At 47.3% G+C, this 22,683-nt stretch overlaps 1 protein-coding gene across 1 annotated transcript; it reads right to left on the bottom strand.

The window, feature by feature from the left end:
* Nucleotides 1-2,646: 2,646 nt before the first annotated feature.
* On the bottom strand, nt 2,647-20,217 carry EXOSC2 (exosome component 2). Its single transcript, XM_060250567.1, has 9 exons — nt 20,059-20,217; nt 14,676-14,777; nt 12,384-12,429; nt 9,926-10,015; nt 9,136-9,201; nt 8,446-8,514; nt 6,925-7,101; nt 6,534-6,662; nt 2,647-3,894 (listed from the first exon to the last, which is right to left on the bottom strand). The coding sequence occupies exons 1-9, from the start codon at nt 20,190-20,192 to the stop codon at nt 3,814-3,816; spliced, it is 894 nt and encodes a 297-aa protein (XP_060106550.1). The 5' UTR covers nt 20,193-20,217; the 3' UTR covers nt 2,647-3,813.
* Nucleotides 20,218-22,683: the final 2,466 nt, after the last annotated feature.

The raw sequence follows: 22,683 nt of genomic DNA, 5'->3' as shown, positions 1-22,683 counted from the left end.
GGCTTTCTCCGTTATGGCCCCCACTTGGTGGAATCAGCTGCCGGAAGAGGTGAGGGCCCTGCGGGATTTGGCTCAATTCCGCAGGGCCTGTAAGACAACCCTCTTCCGGCTAGCTTACACCTAGCTGGGATGGAAACCTGACGTAACTGGCCAGCCATCTGTTCACATAAATGACATGTTATTGGTTTTAAGCTGCATTGTTTTTATGAATTGAAATGTATTGGTTTTAATGTTTAAATGTCAAGTATTTAATTGTTTTATACTTAAATTGTTAATTGTTGGAAGCCGCCCTGAGCCACTTGTGGGAAGGGCGGGATACAAATCCCGAATAAATAAAATAAATAAATAAAATAAAAATGAACATGGGCAAAAAGGTCACCAAGTTGACAACAGCCCTCTGGATTAAATGGTGTCCCCGGAAGGTGTCTGGGATCCAGGGGCTCAAGATGCCTTCAGGAATTCTGACGCATGTCACGAGGGCAGCTGCTGCATCAGCCCCCTTTGCCACCAGAGCACCTACTGAGGAGAGCTGCAGGGAAGCAGCCTGGCCATTATTATTATTATTATTATTTATTACATTTGATGAATCGCCCTATCCCGGCTAGCACCAGGCTCAGGGCAATGTACAACATTCAAAAATACATATATATAAAATCAGTTACATCAAAAAAATTACAAACCCTGATGGCGTCTTTACAGTGCTCTTATTCAGTCATTACATCACATCAGGGGTGGGGGGATACCCCCAAGAGGGGGTGGGGAGGAAAAAGGTGCCTTTGTGAAACTCTATAGAATTGACCAACAAAATTCTATAGAGGCTGCATATAGGAGAAGGGGTCTCCAACAGGTGTTGGTCTAGTAATTTAGTACTGTTTCTCCTAACCTGCTCTTAGCTTGGCTACATGACCAGTTGGGATGCCTTCCCCCATGGAAGGAGAATAAGACATCGAAGTTACCTGAAGGTTTCTTCTCTTCAGTGGGGCAAAGTCATCCAATTCTCCCATCCCAAAAAAGGGAGGGGGAGAGCAAGTTTTTAACGTTTGTCACAAGACACTCATTCCAGGTATTCCAAGACATGTCAATTAATATCTTCCTCAGTTTTCAGGCTGTTAAACGGAACCCGATTTCAATTTCTTCATACACAGACACAGAGTTCATAGCTTTCAGGATGAATCAACTGGGTTCTCTATTGGGGGAGGGGGGGTCTGTTCTATTCTGCATGTGTTTTGCTCCCTCTAGTGGTTGATTTGATATTACATCAATGTATTCCAGCATAAAAAACCCCCAAATTTAAACCTGAAACAGGAACACACAAGCAAACAGAACGAAAACGTGCAAAAGCACAAAGAAAAACAGTCATGAGATTATCGAAAAGACAAGTGTAATACAATCAGTGACCAAGAGTTCAGTGCCATTGCCCCAAACAGGACTTACTCCTGAGGAAACACACTTTGTGTCTTGCTGTGTGGGACTAAAGACACACTAAGTGAGTTGCAGAACCATAGTTCTAATTCTGCTTCTGGCATATTATGTGACAGGAATTCTTCAGTAGCATCCGGTTTCACATTTCTCACTTGGGATTTCTCAGCAAAACCAACAAGAAAGAACTGGGAGCTCTAAAAAAAAAAGCAACAGAGAAACAAGAACTCTCCAAATGCAAATCCCACCACTACCACCCATTGTTATGGCAGGAAGGAGGGAACTGGTTGGTGCCTTTTCTTGCTGGGAAACTCCCTTAGACCCAGGGTTCCCTGCAAAGTACCTTGATAGCTAGCTGCCATCAGGCAGGTCTACACATCCAAGGACCCTTTTGTGGCAGCAGCTCAGAGAAAAGCAGTCCCTAGAAGGTAGGCCTTCCAGACCCGCTACTCTTTTTCAACCTCCCATTCATTCTGACAAGTCTCGCTCAGAAGAAATTCCTAGTGGCCTGGCTATGCCCCTCACTCTGGTGCCACAAACCTGCCCCCTATGGGATCCAACAATTGGCACATGCCCACCAAGAAGACTAAGACATTTTTCAGCCTCTTGGCATGTTTTAAAACCCTGGTTGGCACTTGAGAAACAAAGCAGCTGGATTGGCACCAGCAGACAACTTCTGGTCTTAAACAAACGGCTCAAATGGACCACAAAACCAGTTGCAGATTCTTGAGATGGAGGATTGGATTGTCTCAGGCAAGCCAACAAATCCATCCGCCTTTGTTATTTTGTAAAGCAATCCTTCTGTTGACAGATTCTGAAAGACCCTAGGAAGCACAAATAACTTTGTTTTTCTCTACAATGCAGGTTCTGTTACTAATTTAAAAGACTTCTTACTCAGATCATAGAATCATAACAGTTAGAAAGGACCTCCAGGGTCATCTAGTCCAACCCCCTGCACAATGCAGGAAACTCAGAAACACCTCCCCCTAAATTCACAGGATCTTCATTGCTGTCAGAAGGCCATCTAGCCTCTATTTTAAAACCTCCAAGGAAGGAGAGCCCACCACCTCCTGAGGAAGCCTGTTCCACTGACGAATTGCTCTAACGGTCAGGAAGTTCTTCCTAATGTTGAGCCGGAAACTCTTTTGATTTAATTTCAACCCATTGGTTCTGGTCCTACCCTTCTGGGGCCAAAGAAAACAGATTATTATTTGGACAAGACCTTGCTTTGTTTTTTTAAAAAGAATTTATTGAAAGGGTTTTTTTTACAGATCTCTGGTACAAAAATACTAGAACACCCCATATGTGAAATTCAGTCTTGCAAACACATATGTGAAATAATTAAAAATTCTCAATATTGCTGGTTATTTTTTTAAAAAATGTAAAACTGCCCTTTTACAACAAGCCTGCAATAAAGGTGGTCTCAATGGCAGCTGTTCATGCTAAAGAACTCAGTGGGCTCGAATGCAACCATCCAGTCAGCTCCCTTGTGCTGATCTGCTGAACACTCACTCTCTCACTCACACACAGAGCACAGCACCACTGACTAATTCTGGCCATGCCTGCAGACTGCACAGCCGACAGACCTTGAAATAGTTGCCCGGGGATGTCTGCCACTGCCGGGGGGTGGGAGGAGGGTTGCAACAACTGACCACAGAGTGCCACAAGGAAGAGTTGTGACCACTCTGACCCTGGACAGCAGCATTATTTGAGGCTGTGTGAGGCTGTGGGTTCTGGGTCTGCCTGCCATTTGCCAAAGCTGAGCGGTGCAGCAGCATCACACTGCAGGCCAGCGGATGGAAAGCAAGGGTGTCGATTTCCAACTTGATCTAACTTTGCGCACATGCACATGCATTGGTGTGTGCCCTCATGCATGCGCCAGTCCCCACAGTGAAGACAAGCTTTGGAGGACTGTTCACTGAAATGCAGGGATGGACACAAATGTCGTAAGAAAGAAGCATGTGAGACGAGACTCCAAGACACCCACATCGTGGTCCAGAAGAGCTGCTCCCTAGAACGGTTGACCCTCCCATCCTACAACAGCAAACCTTTTTTCCTTGTAACATTTTCCAGAGAGCATTCCACTTCCTGCAGAAAACATCCCTCCACACCTCAGTTTCCACTGCTGTTCTTACAACATCACAGCCAGGAGTTTCTTTTCCTTTCATGGTTCTTCCTGCATTCCTTTTTGGGCTGGGATTTTTAACCAGCCAAGTAAGAAATCCCCCATGGGAAAGAGAGGCAGGAGCCACTCTGAAAGCAAGAGGATGCTCAGTGGGTTTTCCAGACCATGGAATGTTTTGGAGAAGCTGGACTGGAGAAGCAGAGCAAGAGGAGAGCCTACGCTGTGCCTTGGGGAGTCCACCGGGGCATTCCTCGCCTCCCACTCCTCAATCATCCCTCCAGTTCCAGGAGCCTCTGCCGAGTCTGAAGCACAATCTCCTCCATCACCTCCAGCTTCAGCAGGTCCTTGATCTGCAATTTAAAAAAATTAAGGAAATCAGCACACGCAAGCCTTCGCCACATGTCACACATGGCACGGGCGTGAAGCAGGCCCACTGTTGGCAGAACTGGGTGGGCAGTTGGGAAGTACCCTCATCATGCTCAGTCCAAACGTACATTTTCCCTTTCTGTGCTTAGCTCCCGGGGGGGGGGGGGGGGAAGACCCTCTAAAGTTTTTCTGGATATTTGAATTTAAATAGAGAAAGCTGGCTGAGGATGGTACCAATTGGCCAGTAGCTGTAATGTCACTAACAGAGGGAATCATAGAGTTGGAAGGGACCTCCCGGGTCATCTAGTCCAACTTCCAAAACAATGCAGGAAACTCACAAATAACCTCCCCCACCTCCCCCACACACACAGCAACCCCGGCTCCATGCCCAGAAGATGGAAAAAAGAAAAAACCCAGGATCCCTGATCCTGAAACTTAACTGTTTTTCAAATATACATGGGAAGTTTTGTTTTTAAGCAATAAATAACTTTTACAAGCATAGGGTAAAAAACGGCTGACATAAAGCACAGAGGGGGGAGCAGAAGCCTGCGCCTTGCATTCAATGAATGGATATCCGTGCACGCGGGGCCACATTCAAGCTCACACTGCAAGTGAAAAGCCTGCTGTGACTGCTGTTATGTAATAAAGGAACACCGTTTGAACAGCCTGGCCTCCCATCATTCACCCTTTTAGGAGGATGCAGAACAGCCACTGATCGCACGCTGCTGCTGTCTGCACACTGGGCTGGGGGGCATGAAATTCAGCTGCGGCTGACAAAGGAAAGAGGCAGGTGGGCTGGGTAGTGCCCCCCTGCAGTTATGAAGCCATCTACAAGTGGAACCATTGTATAACAGAGCAGATCAGGGAAGGGGGTTCTATAAAGGGGAGTATGAAGAGCCCTGCTGGGTCAGACCAGTTGTCCATCCAGTTCAGCATCCGGTCTCACACAGTGGCCAACCAGTTCCTCTGGACACCCAACAACTGGGTGTAGAAGCCTTTCCCTGATGTTGCCTCCTGGAACTGTGATTCAGAGGATTCTTGATGGGGAGCCACTGATAGACTTCATCAATCTACCTGTCTATGTCGGCAGCAAACTCCACCTTTTAATCACTCTCTGTGTAAAGTAGTATTTCCTTTTGTCAGTCCTGAATCTACTGCCCATCTGCTTCACGGAGTTTCAGTATTTGGGGAGAGGGAGAAAAAGTTCTCTTTGTCAACTCTCTCCACCCTGTGCATAATTTTAAACTATCAGTCACCTCCCTTTGTACAGCAATTATAGCCCTCTTTCTTCATTACCGTAAACCATGCCTCAGATAGTTTTCATTTCCTTTGAGTGGTTTATGTTGCTTTGCTCCCAGTTCTGTAACCCAAGTCCTCCTACATTGTTTAGTGGAGCTATTTGCTTTATGATTGACTTGCTTTTCGTATTTTGCAATCTGCCTTGAGTCTCAGTAAGAAAGTATGGCTATAAATGGTCATCATCAAGTGAAATTTGGGGGAAACTGGAAGCTTTAAATCTTTTGCACTCCAGCTTCAAGGAGAAGCAATCTTTGCCCACAAATGGCCTGTTAAAGAACCTTCCAAGGCAGAGCTGAGAAAACTTCTTTCCAGAGACCTGGGAGAGCCACTGACAGTCAGAATCAGTCAAGCCAACATGTAGACCGCAGGACACAGTTGGAGAAACAGACAGAAGAAGGGGAAAGATTGGATTTATATCCCACCCTTCACTACCCAAAGGAGTCTCACAGTAGCTTACAAGCTCCTTTCACTTCCCCTCCCCACAAGGCACCCTGTGAGGTAGGTGGGGCTGAGAGCTCTGACAATAACTGCTCTTGAGCAGAACAGCCTCTGACAGAGTTCAGTCTCCAAGAGAAAAGTCTCGGGGGGGGGGCAGGTGCTGGGAAGGGCCTTCCTCACTGGAGAGCTGCTGCCACTGGAAGCAAACAGTACCTGACTTCCTGTTTGTGGGCTTCCTAGAGGTTGGCCACTGTGCAAACAGAGAGCTGGACTAGACGGACCTTGGGTCTGATACAACAGGGCTGTTCTTATGTTACCGGATGAACTGTCAGGTTGGCTCAGCAAATGTCAGCTCCTGATATGCTCCAAGGCCCAATATTCTTACAAAGTGACACTAAAACTGGCATAAATTCACAAATTACTCTGAATTACTCTGTTTTTAAGGTTTTAACTGTTTAAATATTTAATTGTTTTATACTTGAAATTGTTTAAATTTTATGTTTGATTAACTGTCGGAAGCCGCCCTGAGCCATTCGTGGGAAGGGCGGGATACAAATCCCGAATAAATAAATAAATAAATAAAAATAAGATGCTGCACGGAATACAAGCTGCAAAAACCGGTGAAGGCTCTTCAAACCCACCACTGTTCTTACGCCTGGGCACTTGTGGAGGGTTGTGACCATCACAAGCTCATGCCTTGCACAAGGAATGGCCAAAGAAGCAAAGAAGACCCCATCCCACAATGGGGCAGTCCTTTTTGCAGTGTGTTTTACGCTCTGTTTGAAACGCAGGTAAGTAAGCGTGTGTGTGAGTGTGCCAGCCAGCCAGCCAGCCAGCAGGGCCTCTCCCTGTCCAGATGCACAAAGCGCTGACCGAAGGCCTCTACCTGATGAGACAGGGATGCCTCGTAGCAGTACAGGATGCTGGTGTCGTAGAGCATCAGCTTCTGTGCGACCAGAGCCACGATGCAGTTGCGGAGGCGAGAGATCACTTCCCGGTCAGGCAAGGGCACCGGCTGAAAAGGGAGGCAAGGAGACCAAGAGTGAGACCACCAGGACAAAAGCAGGGAAGGTTATGCCGCCATCACTTGTGAGAAAGAGAATCCTGGAGTGGGAGATTGCAGGGAGAAGGAGGGTTTCCAAATTATTCCCCCCCCCCGCCCCCTATGTGACTCTTCAGAGGCCCCCAGCGGGTATGCTCTCTCCTTGATCTGTGAACAGGTTCTCTTTACGCTCAGGCCTCTTCCCAGCCCAGGGCCTCCGCCTTCCAAGCCTCACCTCCAGATTGGTGACAAAGCCCCCGGCCTCTTCCTCCTTCTGCTCAGGAGTTGGGTAGATCCAGATGAAGCCGTTGTTGCCCAGGATGACAGAGGCCCCACAGGGCAAGTCATGGAAGTGGGTCTTCTGCCGCTTCACGAGGGATGGGGAAACCTGGACCAGCACCCCCTGGCCAAGCTGCACAGAAGAGAAAGGACAGCAGGGCTTTAGGCTGGACCACTCTCATCTTGAAAGTCTTGTTACTCTCAGCACGATCTGAACAACACTTCGCCTTTGCAGTGTTGTTACTCTGAGCATCTCCAACTGCAACCTACCCTTGCAGAGACTTACCACACACAGGAAACTAAAATCCCAAACTTCCCCAATTACATGAACTCTAAAATCCAATATATATATGTGTGTGTGTGTGTGTGTGTGTGTGTGTGTACCACACACAGGAAACTAAAATCCCAAACTTCCCCAATTACATGAACTCTAAATCCTATGTGTGTGTGTGTGTGTGTGTGTGTATATATATGTATGTATGTATGTGTTGGGGGGGTGGGGTTAGAAGAACTTTGCAGCAAAAAGTAAACCAACACTGCTTGCTACCTGAAATCGTGTGGACATTTTTCTAATAACCCAGAAAGGTAGGAGAGCTTCACAATCTCTGAATCAACAACATCATCAACCTGTATTGGCATTATACACTATGAAGTATACAGGAGGTAAGTAACGCAAATCTTGCCTTTTAGAAGCCAGTGACAAAAAAGTCGCCCCCATTTCAACACTTACAGCATTTTTCGAGGAAACAAAAAAAGGGACTTATGATGATCAGATTGGCTATTAAATCCATTAATTATATCTGCATCAGAGCCCAGAAATGTCAACATTCAAGAGGCCAAAAATGCTTCTGATAGAATGTAAACATAAGGGCCTTTTCCTAATTCTCATTTTCCGCACTTGGGCGTTCCTGTTGCTTTGGAGGGTGTTATGCTTCCTCTAGTGGCTGATTTTATATTACATCACTCTACGTCCAGTATATCTCCCTGTAGACTTAAACAGCAGTTTTTTATGCTGAACATACAGCAATTTGATATTAAACTACTAAAGGGAGCAAAACACATGTGGAACAGGGGGGAAACTCTGAAGCAGCTGAGAATATGGAAAAGCCCAAGCTGTTGCAGGGGTGCCCTGTTTATATTTTGCTTCAAGGCTTTTTAACACAGCTTTCCTTGAGAACTGTTGCTGGTATCTGGTGCTGATTTTTCTTTTTTAAAGCATCCTAGTACCTGTGAAAGGTTTCCACTGTGTGGCCAACTAGCCACTACCCTGACCACTGCCTAAAGGTAGCAAATGCAAAGGCAATACGAACAAATACAATTGTATTGCCTTCAGGTAACAAAATACAATTGCAATGCAATCCACAGATCATAAAAACACCATCAAGCAACTTAGCAGCCTCCTCTACCAGGTGCAGGGAGTAATCAGTGGAAGGAGAAGGGACCTAACCACAGGAAGCAATTTACAAAGTTGACCTACCTTTCCATATTTCAGACTACGGGTATGCAGTGACACAGCCCCATCCGAGAATACGGCCTGGACCTCTGCCTGTCAGAACTGCTTAAGGAAAAGAAAGGCACATCGCTTGTATTTCCTGAACGCTTCTGGCCATCTTGGCTACCTCTTATTATTCAGCTCCCATTCCTGTCAAAGTGGTCTGTAACAGAGAGCTCCCAGAGGATTGTGCCAGATCCAACTCTCCTATTCTGTATCTGTTTGGTGCCCTCAAAGTAGCTTGCCTCCACTCTCAGGGACATGCATGCATACCTATGGCGCATGGGTATGACCCTGAAGGCCAAGCTTAAAGAGTGCTCACACATGATTGAAGGCCAAGCTTAAAGAGTGCTCACACTCCATTCCCAACTCTGGAGGAACCACAACTATGACCAGATGAACAGCATGCTGCAAGAAGAGAGCAGGCCTTTGGTTCATCAGTCTGCTCCTTCCTGAAATGAAGATCTGAAGCTGCTTTCTATCCGGCCAGGCTGCTGCTGGTCCAGTAGCACAGCTTTCCCTGCTCTGACGGCAGCTGCTCTCCTGGGTCTCAAGCAGAGAACGGTCTCTCTAGACACCAGCCAAGATCCTTGAACTGGAGGGGCCAGGGGCTGAACACACACCCAACAAGACCACCACCACTAAGCCACAGCCCCCTAGTCCACGGCAGGATACGCTGATGAGGTCTCCTTCTTGCAGGTAGTCTCTCATGGCGAGCTCATCTTCGGCTGACCTTCGCCTCTGCAAGACAGCAAACCCCCACAGGACCTATTCAGTAAATCCAGTCACCACAGCACGGCACAGCTTTTAATTTTTTTATCAGTCTAAAAGATCAGGTTAACTTTTTTTCAATGGCAGAACTGAACTTTCCTGCCTTCCCCTCCCAGAGTTCTCTACAAAGCCCCCCCTCAGATGGCAGGAGAATGATTTGGGGGGTGGGGGGGAGATCTGCAGTGGGAAGGAAATGTCTTCACATCAGAGCGACCTTTGACATTTAGCTTTCCCCCATAAAGGTTAGCGTAAATCTGTAATTTTTTTTATTTGTTTTTCATCATCATAGTTTATTACAGTCTCGAGACCAGAATACGGTATAAACATAATATGAAAAAATAAAAACAGACGTAGTATGCTAAAATAGAGATCAAAATTTAAGAACCTTTAAAATGCAATTCCCTAAATCTAAGAATTAATGCACAAAACTCAGCAACTGACTGTGTAATCTCTGAATTCTTATCTGATAGGAAGCAATGTAGTCTTGCTTTGTTTGTATTAATATAAGCAGGTGTCCTATCGACTAGTGGAGTAATAATTCTAAAACGAGCTTCCCTATAATATGGGCAGCTGAAAAACATGGTCTACAGATTCAACCTCACTTCTGCTCCTGACTTTCTTAGGGCACAAACCCCCTGGGCAAGGGCTAAGTTGGCACTCCTGGCCCCACATCGAACCGGCAGGTATCACTCACCAGCTCCCCTCCTGGAAGATTCATCGAGGAAAGAAGCAAGACTGAATCCAGCCGAGAATTGGTTTCCACCTTCCATCGTTTCTGCTGCACCTGAAGGGAGAGAAGTTGTTGTGTGATGTTAAGGTGAGTGCTACAATCACAACATGTCCTATCCAGGCTTGGGCACCACATTTTAAGAAGGATCTAGACAAGCTGGAATGGGTCCAGAGGAGGGCGACGAAGATGGTGAGGGGTCTGGAGACCAAGTCCTGTCAAGAAAGGTTGAAGGAGCTGGTCTTCTTTAGCCTGGAGAGGAGGCGGCTGAGAGGTGATATGATCCCCATCTTCAAGTCCTTGAAGGGTTGTCATCTAGAGGATGGTGTGGAATTGTTTTCTGTGGCCCCGGAAGGTAGAACCAGAAACAATGGGTTGAAATTAAATCAAAAGAGTTTCCGGCTCAACATTAGGAAGAACTTCCTGACCGTTAGAGCGATTCCTCAGTGGAACAGGCTTCCTCGGGAGGTGGTGGGCTCTCCTTCCTTGGAGGTTTTTTAACAGAGGCTAGATGGCCATCTGACAGCAATGAAGATCCTGTGAATTTAGGGGGAGGTGTTTCTGAGTTTCCTGCATTGTGCAGGGGGTTGGACTAGATGACCCTGGAGGTCCCTTCCAACTCTATGATTCTATGATGACATTAATGATCACTTCATTGGTACAGATTCTGAGTTGTGTGAGCAGAGCAGCAGCACACAGAAAGGAACTTGCTGACTTCCCTCCTCCCACTGCACCTTAGTACATCCCCTCCCCCCCCCACACACACACACTGGAATGTTGTATTTGGGGGCCAGTGAACCCCTGGGAACAGCAGCAGGGGTGGGGAGGGAAGTGGAAGTCTGCAGAGAAATGGGAAGGGAACTGTTGAGTATGGCTCCCCCCACCCAAGAGTGGAAGCACTTTCCGTGGGCAGAAAAAGAGATTCAGATCTAAGCCTCTGAAATTAAAATAACACTCAGTGGTTTCAGCATTAATTCAAAGGCTCAAGCCCACAAAGAGGCTCTTAGGACAACAAATCTTTCAGTCTTTAAGATGGCACAGGGCTCCTGTTCTATTTTTGCAGCCAGTAGAGTAAAGCTGCTAAGAGACTGAATTTCAACTGCAAAAGTCCATGGTTCAAATATCACTCCTGTCACCTGGATACGCCACTGAACTCCCTCCCACATAGATGCAGATAATCACACCTTACAGGATTGTAGCAAAGATGACCAGATGATGCACAAAAGGTGTTCTGAACCCATCAAAACAAGATATAAATGCTACCAACTAATATCCCTGGCTCCCAATGCTTTTGATTTATTGTCCGTTTAATCTCCCTGGCGCACTCATAAATTCAGGGTAATTATGCGCTGTGTGTTCTTAGAAGCAGGCAAGGAGGCACTCTGGAGCATACACATCCATGCTGACATCCCCCCTCCCCCGTTACCAGAGCCAGCATAGAGAGCAGAAGGTCAGAGGAGCATTTACTAAAACCGCAGACATTTCTAACGCACACATGAAAATCTAAGTACTGTATCCAAATAGGAAGGTGGCCAACCCCTGCCCCAGTTGGGACGGCAGCTTCACAGGGCCACAGAGAGATGAGGCGAAGGACTCTAGAGGCTCCAAGGGATCCCTGAAGCTGGCATCATTATTATTTCACAGCCAACGTATAGCAAGCCTGCAGGGTTTTCAAGGCAAGACATTCATAGATGCTTTTCCATTGCCGCCCTGAGCCCGCCTCAGTGGAGAGGGCGGGATGTAAATCGAATAAATAAATAAATAAATAACCTGAGTGGTGGTCTCCCATCCAAATACTATACAGGGCTGACCCTGCTTAGGTTCCAAGATCTGCTGAGATCTGGATATCTTGGGCTTCCCAGGTCACGGGCTCACGGCAACCTAAGGGTTAAAACTGCTGGCAGAGTTTGCTTTCGATGAATTTCTTTGCAAAAAAGGCAACAACTCACTGCAGGCAACTAATACAACAGAAGCCTTCAGAGCACCAGCGCAAACATATACTAACACACAACGGACAGAAACAACACGAGGTGTGGCTGAACGGTAAGAGGAAACATTCAATAAACCCTGCAGACTAGAGAATGCCCCACAGCTCCCCCTAGTGTACAAGTGGACTTGAACTTTTTCAGCAGTATTTACAGCAACTACTACGGTACTAGACTCCTAGCAGGCTGCTGCTTCTCCAGCAAAACCCCTAAAAAATACCCTTCCCAATGAAAGCTGAGAGCATGCTCCAGGAGGCATGGAATGACAGAGCAAGTGAAAGTCAGTTAAGGGGAAGGAGGGGACGTCTGCTGAGAGAATCCTGCCAGGACGGCCATGAGGTTTCCAAATTATTCCTTCCTCTCACGATTCTTTGCAGGTCCCCTTTTTATACAAACTGGAACTTAACACATGCTAGGGAAATAACCCTGGGCTTCCATACCTCTGTGATTCGCCCGACCACAATATCGCCAACTTCGCCATTATACCTGACCAAAAAAAGAGAAAGATTTAAGATGAATCTTCAAAACAGACTTTCTCCCCCTCCATTCATCTCCACACCATTCCTACAAGCAGTGTCACGAGTGCCATCCCAGTTGTGAAAACAGAGCAACTTAGCAGGGAGCAGGGCTTTTGTTGAGCAGAGCACACAGGAACGCAATTCCGGCTGACTTGGTGTCAGGGGGTGTACCCCAATATGCAAATGAGTTCCTGATGGGCTTTTTCTGCAAGAACAGCGACACCCAGAAAGGTCGGTGGTGGCAGAAAGTGGTGTCAAGTCACAGGTGGGGTTTTCAAGGCCTCTGCGCAGCAACCTGGGGCTTCCTCTGAGGCCTCCCATCCAAATAGGGACCAAGGATGACCAGATCAGGCCAGCCTGGGCCAATCAGGCCAGGGGTCCCCTCTCGGGGGTGGAAATGCCAACTTGCAGAAGCCTAGCAGGGTTTTCAAGGCAAGAGGCATTCAGAGGCTATTTGCCATCTCCTGCCTCTACATAGCAACCCCAGACCTCCTTGGTGGTCTCCCACGCCAGTTTTAATCAGGGCTTCCGAGATGAAATGAGACTGAGCTAGCCAGGCCCAGAAAGAGTACCCATTTCTAGAACTGAAGCTTCATCATGCCCAGAATCGTGTAGTTTTTTAGAAGTTGCTACACAGTATTCCATCAGTCTTATGCTGAAGCCATAAAAAGTTTTGGTACAAACCAAGGCAAAGTGGAGTGCTGGCCGTTCAACAGGCCCACCTGCCAAAAGCAGAGACAACCTATGGCCTGCATTCAGGCAGCTTAACCATCCCACTGAGCCCAAGGCCCTCAAGTTTATGTGTTCTCATGGGCAGACACTCAAAGTTTCCGAGCCTGGACAAAACAAAGCAAGAAACCAAAGAGCCATCATTTCATCCAATTTAAACATAATGGCAAACTGCAGTTTGTTTCAAAGCAGGCGGTTTCTAGTCTATATGTTTTCTGCATTGTCATTTTCTTCCCTTGTGTTTTCCTATTGCTGGGGAGGGGATTCCTATTTTGCTCCCTCTAGTGATCAATTTGATATTATATTGCTTTGTGTTTGGCATAAAAATCTGCAGGTTAAATATCCAGAAAATATGCTGGATGTACACTGCTGTAATATCAGATCAACCACTAGAGGGAGCAAAACATGTGTGGAACAGAAAAAGAACCTGAAGCAACAGAAACACACGAAAACACGTGTCAGGAAAATGAGAATGTGGGAAAGGCCTTTATAGAGCGCAAGAAAAGAAGGCTCTCAGCACTCATTCTCCAACTGAACACATGACTGGTCTTCCAAACGCAGGCAGAACATCAAGTAAAACACCTGAGGAAGCTAACGGCCTAAAAGCTCTTCACCACTCTCAACTGATAAACTACTGAATTAAAAGTTATTAGCTAATTTGATTCTACACACTTAAAAGTTTAATGAAGAAGGTTTAATTTCTCTGCAGGTAGATATTGGCTGTTTATCTCATTATATATACTAAACCCATCTTCCACTCTATTTTAATGCATTTTCTTCTAACGGCAAAATAGAATGATGTATATATTTATGTTACATGTTAAAAGGTAAATTAGTTGGACAGGAAAAACTTCTGGGAAAGAAATGCCCTCCTTTTGTCCCAAGCTTATTAGCAACAGAATAATTAACAGACATTCTCACATTCTGACACGTTACTGTTGTATCGGCTTCCCACGCTAATGCAGCCCAGATCAAAGGTTTTCTGAATTTGTTAATTTTACTATGCTGCTACTGAATTCTTACGTTGTACCACTTTGCATTCTAAACCCCCCCAGCTATATGTAGCTCTGCTCACTGTGCTTCATTCCTCGTGCGTGCACGCAAAAGCTTATATTCTAAATAAAAATTTGTTGGTCTTAAAGGCGCTCCAGGACTCCTGCCTCGTTACTCTGCAGGTGTTAAGCCAGCACAACAAAGCTTGAAAGGGAATGGAATTAGGACTGCTGCAAACAGCCATCACGCTTTTCTGGAATACAGCTAAACTCTGCCTAGAAATGGCCTCTTGAGTTCCACAGCATTTTGGCCCTATTGCACACATACATTCTGCCACGTGTTTCTGGGTATAATAATTGGGGGTGGCAATTTACAAATCTCAGATGAAAAAAGCTCCAGACCGTGAAATTGATACCGCTGCACTTAGCTGCCACAATAAGACTTTGTTGTAAGAAACCAACACAGCTATCTTGCTGGAATTCAGAGCCTCACCTTGTTTTCAAAGCCTTCACGCAGACCAGCTTGTTCACCCTGTCTACCACGCCAGCCACAGACGCCACAAGCTTCTCACTGTCCATGTACGTGCCATGACCCCTGTTGAATAGAAGAGCCCCCACTGTGAACACAAGTCTTGCAGGCGTTCAGTTGCCCACGGCACCTCCTGTTCTATGCAATCACATATGCTATATCTAAATCTACACATTACTTGAAGTTGGGGGAGGGGTTTATTTTCATTAATTTACAGAAATCCTCATCGGAAAACCTAGCAACGACCACTGGCTTGAGAAGAGGATAAGGCAAATTCATGGCAGAGGGCAGCCATTCTGCTAGCAGCTGCGATAGCCAAAGGAGCCTCTACTCCAAGAACTCCAAAAGACCCCTGCTGGATCAGACCAATTGTCAAGCACGCTCATTTCTATCCTGCCATTTTCTAGATAGAGAGCAAGTCACCAGCTCTCCATTTCTCCCCCCTTATTTACAGCCAGTGGGCAAGTAATAAATCCATCTGGCCCTGGGATGTTTATGCTACAGACTGGCTGCTATTGCCTTCAAGTCGCCTCTCCGACGGTTTCACACAGACAACCCTTATCTCTCCCCAAAGAAGTGTGAGAAGGTTTGATGTTTTCAATAGCCTAACATTCCTTGGTAGTGAAATAGATAGTTGCGTAGTAACCTTTGAACCCGTGACTCAAGTATGCATCTGTAGTGTAACCTTTGATGATATCCTATATAGCAACTGTGTAACTGTTTGTACTCCATTACTCCCAAGGCTTGTGTCCTTGGTACAGCTCCTGAGTTTCTAACAATAAACCTACTTTTGATTTAAAACAAAGGACTTGGTTATTGAGAAATATCGGCGCTTGACACCAGAGAGGATTCATCTAGTTCAACATCCCACCTCATGCAGCAGCCAACAACACCCACGGATGACAGCAGCTAACAACACCCACTCAGCAATGCTGTGCAGAGTCCTCTAGATCAGCAGTTCCCAACTTTTTCAATATGGTAGATCCGAGGAGGCAGCTGTGTTGGTCTGAAGTAGTAGAACAAATCAGGAGTCAAGTTGCACCTTTAAGACCAACTTAGTTTTATTCCGAACGTAAGCTTTTGTGTGCTCTCTAAGCACACTTCATCAGACTAGGAATCCGGTACCTCGTCTGATGTACCGGATTTCTCGTCAAATGAAGTGTGCTCAGAGGGCACACAAAAGCTTACGTTCAGAATAAAATTAAGTTGGTCTTAAAGGTGCAACTTGACTCCTATTTTTTTCAATATGGTGACCAACAAGTCGAAATGTTAATGGTATGGTGACCAGTCCAGGGTTGGCTCAGGGGTTTTTGGCACCCTTGGCAAGCTATGACCTTGCCATCCATCTAGTCAACAGTGTGATGCGGTGGCTAAAAAGGCAAATGCAATTTTGGGCTATATCAACAGAAGTGTCCAGATCACATGATGTGATGGTATTGCTTTGCTCTGGTAAGACCTCACCTGGAGTATTGTGTTCAGTAATGGGCACCACATTTTAAGAAGGATATGGACGAGCTGGAACGGGTTCAGAGAAGGGTGATGAAGATGCTGAGGGGTCTGGAGACCAAGTCCTATGAGGAAAGGCTGAAGGAGCTGGGGATATTTAGCCTGGAGAGGAGGCGGCTGAGACGTGATATGATCACCATCTTCAAGTACTTGAAGGGCTGTCATATAGAGGATGGTGTAGAATTGTTTTCTGTGGCCTCAGAAGGTTGGACCAGAACCAATGGGTTGAAATTAAATCAAAAGAGTTTCCGGCTCAACATTAGGAAGAACTTCCTGACCGTTAGAGCGATTCCTCAGTGGAACAGGCTTCCTCGGGAGGTGGTGGGCTCTCCTTCCTTGAAGGTTTTTAAACAGAGGCTAGATGGCCATCTGACAGCCATGAAGATCCTGTGAATTTAGGGGGAGGTGTCTGTGAGTTTCCTGCATTGTGCAGGGGTTGGACTATATTACCCTAGGGGTCCCTTCCAACTCTATGATTCTCTAGTTCAGTATTCTGTTTACTGAGAGCCAGTTTGGTGTGGTGGTTTGATTCCCCACACCTCCACTTGCAGCTGCTGGAATGGCCCTGGGTCAGCCACAGCTCTGGCAGAGATTGTCGTTGAAAAGGCAGCTGCTGTGAGAGCCCTCTCAGCTCCACCCACCTCACAGGGTGTTTGTTGTGGGGGAGGAAGATAAAGGAGATTGTGAGCCACTCTGAAACTCTGAGATTCGGAGTGGAGGGTGGGATATAAATCCAATATCTTCTTCTTCTTCTACAGTGGCTAACCAGATGTTTTGCTGATGACACCCAGCTCTATCTACTGATGGACGGACGGCCGGTCTGCGCCCCGGAAAATCTTGACCGGGCATTACGGGCCGTGGCTGAGTGGCTCAGACTGAGTGGGCTGAAGCTAAATCCTACGAAGACAGAGGTCCTTTGCTTGGGTCGCCGCGGCCCGGGGGGGGGATCCCCCTGCCAGCTTTTGACGGTGCGCCGCTGACGGCGGCAGACAGAGTCAGGAGCTTGGGGGTGCTGTTGGAGCCTTCCTTAAAGATGGAGGCTCAGATAGCAGCCGCTGCCAAGTCCGCATTTTTTCATCTTAGGCGGGCAAGGCAGCTGGCCCCCTTCCTGGAGCGTGACGACCTAGCAACAGTGATCCATGCTACGGTCACCTCGAGGTTGGACTACTGCAATGCCCTCTACATGGGGCTGCCCCTGTCCCGGACTCAGAAATTGCAGCTGGTGCAGAATGCCGCGGCCCGGCTGTTATTAGGTCTCCCAAAGTGGGGACACATTCGGCCGGGTCTTCGGACTCTGCACTGGCTTCCAGTGATGTACCGAGTCCGGTACAAGGTGCTGGTTGTTACCTTTAAAGCCCTATATGGCCTGGGACCTGCCTACCTGAAGGACCGTCTCTCCCCACATGTTCCCCAGAGAGCACTGAGGTCAGGAACACAAAATCTCCTCTCTATCCCCGGGCAAAAGAAGCCCGCTTGAAAGTCACCAGAGAAAGGGCTTTCTCCGTTATGGCCCCCACATGGTGGAATCAGCTGCCGGAAGAGGTGAGGGCCCTGGTTCAGTTCCGCAGGGCCTGTAAGACGACCCTCTTCCGGCTAGCTTACACCTAGCTGGGATGAAAACTTGATGTAATTGGCCAGCCATCTGTTTATATGAAATGAAATGTTACTGGTTTTTAAGGTTTAATTGTTTTTATGAAATTGAAATGTTACTGGTTTTTAAGGTTTTAAATGTTTAAGTATCTAATTGTTTTATACTTAAAATTGTTTAAATTTTATGCCTGATCAATTGTTGGAAGCCGCCCTGAGCCACTTGTGGGAAGGGCGGGATATAAATCCCAAATAAATAAATAAATAAAAATGTTTTGGAGAAACCCACTATCATCCCACAAAGGGCTCAGATGCCCCCACAATGAACCCCACACAAGGGGCATTCCGACATGCACAGCCTTTGCAGATGGAGGTTATGTTCCAGCCTCTGACCACCCTCTCCTTCTCCATTACTCTCTCTAATCCCCCTCCCCATTCTAAGAAACTCACTCCAGTAACTATCTGGGCACATTTTACTTAATCAATGTGTTTAAGCAGAGAAGAAAAAAGATGTCCACGAATGTATGGGAAATCCTGCTTCCAAGGTCAGATCTAGGTTTCCAAAATGCAAAGGAAGCCAATGTTAAGGGCAAGGGCAGCCATCAGGGAAGGCCGGCTGGCTAGCAGAGGCCTTGGAACCCACTTCTGGTTGGCAACACTGCTCTGGATGGGATCTCTCCCCTTAATCACCACAGGTAGTAGGTACTGAGAGACAACCTCCTCTATGAACAGCTTGAAAAGGGGGATTAAACAAATTGAAAAGGGGATTAAATAGACTCATGGAAGAGACATCTACAAGTAGCTACTAGCCCTGGTGACAGAGGGGAGCCTCCACACTCAGAGGCACTAAGCCTCTGAATCCCGGAACCAGGAAGCAACCTCAGGGGAAGGCCTCAGCCTCTCTGCCCCGTTGCTGGCTGTCCAGAGGAACTGGTTGGCCGCTGCGTGAGACAGGTTGCTGGACTAGATGGACCCTCCTGGCCTGATCCAGCAAGGCTCTTTTTGTGTTCCTATAAAGATCTTAGCCTCTAAGCTCTGTTGTTGTCCCGAGTCCAGAGGGACTTGTTGGCCACTGTGTGAGACTAGGTGGACCCTCCCTGGTCTAACCCAGCAGGGCTCTTGAGCAGTGTTCCCTCTAAACTGAGCTACTGTGAGCGAGCTCACAACTTTGTAGCTCAGTTTAGAGGGAACACTAAAGCTCAGGAAGGAAGGCCCCAGAGCAAACTAGGTTTATGCAGTAGCTCACAACTTCCATGCCATAGATCCAGGTGGCTAGCCATGTTGGTATGCGACATGTTAAGAAGTGAATTAGGTAACAAGAACACTTCTAAGAAAATCATTCTCAGTTTAACCCAGACTTTAAGAAAGCAGAGACCAATTAACAGAGTACTTTTATTGCCTTGTAATACCTTCTTCAGTTCTGACATGCAGATGCTATCCAGACCAAACATCCCCTCAATTTGACCAAATGTCCTTTCAATTTGTTAATTTCACCGTTTTGCTGTTGGATTATAACTCTGTACCATTTTGCATGCTTAACCACTGCCCACCAGCTATATGTAGTTCTGCTCACTGTACACCATTCCTTCATCTGAAGACGTGTGCATGCACGTGGAAGCTCACACTCGGAATAAAACTTGGTTGGTCTAAAAGGTGCTCCTGGACTCCAACTTTCATGCCAGTAGGTCACGAAGTAGAATTTTTGCTCACAAGATTTCACAGCTTGGAGAGAGCATTGCTCTTGAGCTGTTCTAGGGTTGCCAAGTCCAATTCAATAAATATCTGGGGACTTTGGGGGTGGAGCCAGGCGCAAGGTTGTAACAAGCACGATTGAACTCCAAAGGGAGTTCTGGCCATCACATTTAAAGGGACTGCACACCTTTTAAATGCTTTCCCTCCACTGGAAATAATGAAGGATAGGAGCACCTTCTTTGAGGGCTCACAGAATTGGACCCCCTTGTCCAATCCTTTTGAAACTTGGGGGGTGTTGTGAGGAGAGGAACTGGATGCTATGCTGAAAAATTAGTGCCTATACTTAAAAAAAAAGCCCGCCCCCAGAGCCCTACGGATCAATTCTCCATCATACCCTATGGGAATCAGTCTCCGTAGGGAATAATGGAGTGCCCAGCAGACATCCCCCCCCCCCCGCTTTCGGATGACCCTGAATGGGGGGGGGCTCCAAACGGGGTTCTCCTGCCCCCACCGGGGGATTGGCAGCCCTAAGGGGCTCCTCTGCCTCTCCCCCCCGCTTCACCTCATGTATCCCGGGTCGGTGGTGATGGTGTCCCCCGGAGCCACCAGGTCCCTCTCGCCCTCGCCGGCCCCGCGGCCCAGGCTCCCCGCCAGCCTCTTCCGCGCCACCGGCAGCCGCGCCTCCACCCCCGCCATCTTGGCTGCGGGTGCACCCGCCCTCCCTTCCGGCTGCTTCCGCTTCCGCCCGGCGTCCTAGAGAAAGAGCGCCGCGGCCAGACTGTCACTTCCGGTTTCCATGCGAACGTCACCTGGTGGAGGGGCAACAGAGCAAAGTCCGACCAAGTTGGTTTCTGGGCACCCAGAAAAGTTTATACCTTGGATTAAACTTGGATGGTCTTCGTGGTGCTTCTGGTCTCCAGCTTGGTTCTCTTGCTGCAGAGCTAGGGTTGCCAATCCCCAGGTGGGGGCAGGGGATCCCCGGCTTGGAGGCCCTTCGCGCCCCCCCCCACTTCGGGGTCATCAGAAAGTTGGGGGGGGGGGAGGGAAAGGTCTTCTGGGAACTCCATTATTCCCTATGGAGACAGATTCCCATAGGGGGCTGTTTTTTGAAGTGGAGGCACCAGATTTTCAGCATAGCATCCCGTGCCTCTTCTCAAAACACCCTCCAAGTTTCAAAAAGATTGGGTCAGAGGATCCAATTCTATGAGGCTCAAAATAAGGTGCCCGTTTCCTTCATTATTTCCGATGGAGGGAAGGCATTTAAAAGGAGCAGGGTCCCTTTAAATGTGATGGCCAGAGCTCCCTTTGGCGTTCAGTCGTGCTTGCCACACCTTTGCTTCTGGCTGCACCCCCAAAGCCCCCAGATCTTTCTTGAATTGGACTTGGCAGCGCTATTCAGAGCCGCACGCCGACCCAGCGGAATGTATTGAGGGGCGAGCAGCCTAGATGGGGCCTCAGGGTGGAGGGCGGCGCTTTTTGTTTAATCCGGAGGGAGGCGTCCTGTGAGAAGGAGCTCAGATGCTCTGCTGCTCTCGACGATTGACGGCTGCTCGCCTAGGCAGGGTCTTTGCATCGGCCGCCACCCCTCAACCCCGCGCTTTCAATCTCGAACCGGAATTGTCTGCCAGGGTTCGTGGTCGCTTTAGCCGCTTGGTGCCGGAGGCCGCTCTGCGTGCAGCAGCCATGCTTGGTTTGGGCACTGCCTCGGCGAGAGGAAAGGCGGGGGGGGGGGTGACCATCTTGACTCCTGGCAAGGGGGCACGGGTCGCTTTGGAGCCTTGTAGTTCTCTGGCGCCCTCCAGTGACGCTTTCTGGGATTAAAAGTGTTTCCAGACGGGGGCGGGGTCTCAGCCTCGCCAATCAACCTGCAGTATATAATCAATCAATCAACTGAAATTATTAATCAATTAAAAATCCTGTCATTCTTTTTTTTATAACTAACAGTTTTATTGATTTTAAGAAAAAAACTTACAAACTTATAGAATATAAAACCAACCTTGATTATAACGGCACAAATTTGTTTTTACTCTGTATCAGGATTACCTTATTAATACATAATACAATCCAAGTACGTAGAAGGTATAGAATGTCAGGCATATTTGACAGAAAGACCCAGCAGTGGTGGATGGTGCTGTCAAGTCACAGCTGACTGAGGGCACCCTGCAGGGTTGGAAGGCAAGAGGGGAAGGGAGGTGGTCACCCATTGCCGGCCTCTGCAGAGGGTCTCAATTTTCCCCCGGTGGTCTCCCATTCAAGGACTAACTTGGGCTGACCCTGCTTCACTTCCAAGGCATCATAAGATCAGGCTAGCCTGAGTCATTCAAGTCAGGGGTGTGTGGTCATCCATCCATCCTGACCCTGCTTCTGAAATCAGATGACATTAGGCAGCCTGGGCCATGAGGGTGGGAAGGAATATAAACAAGGCTGCTCAACTACCTAAAAAGAGACCCTTATAATGCTGCTTGGCAAGATGGAATCATGTTGAAGCTCAAACACATGGGAATTGCAATTGATGATCTATTTTCATCTGATGAATCTTATAATTTTAGATTGGTCAAACAGAGAATCTTAGATCTAGAATCTCATAAACTGTGTCCTGTCCCATTTTATACCTGCTCTCCTGCCTCACTTGGACTTGATCAGATGGCCAGGAAAATGGCCAAATATTTATCTGAACTAGATAATCCGCAACATCCGAGAGCTTTTATGCTGGCTAGGATGAATGCATTTCCCTCCAATGTTCTCTATGGGAGATTTCTTCAAGTCCCCCTTAGTGAGAGACATTGTCTATGTGGGTCAAGCTCGCCAGATTCCATCCAACATATTTTATTGAACTGTCAACTGTATACTAATCTCCGGAAGGTTCTGTTAGATAGTCTTTCCTTATTGTCCTACATTAAAGAAAATAGGATTGATTGCCGTTTCCTACTAAATGACAACATAATCGATATCACAAAAGCTGTTGCCAAATTATTCTAAGGAGGTTTTATTGTGATCTTAATCTTAGTTTAGCCCCTTATGCTTTGAACAGACATATCTGATTGCTGTTTGGTTGACAAGTCTCTGTAGATCTCTTTTTGTTATGCCAATAAAGGTGTGCTTGGATTGGATATAAACAAGGCTTTTTCAGTAGTGGCCCCTTGCTAAGGGGCTGGACTTTTAACACCATTTTAGCCTGGAAACTGTA

This window comes from Heteronotia binoei, chromosome 12 (genome assembly GCF_032191835.1).
Source record: "Heteronotia binoei isolate CCM8104 ecotype False Entrance Well chromosome 12, APGP_CSIRO_Hbin_v1, whole genome shotgun sequence".
NCBI lineage: Eukaryota > Metazoa > Chordata > Lepidosauria > Squamata > Gekkonidae > Heteronotia > Heteronotia binoei.
This window is presented reverse-complemented; position numbering and strand designations above follow the sequence as displayed.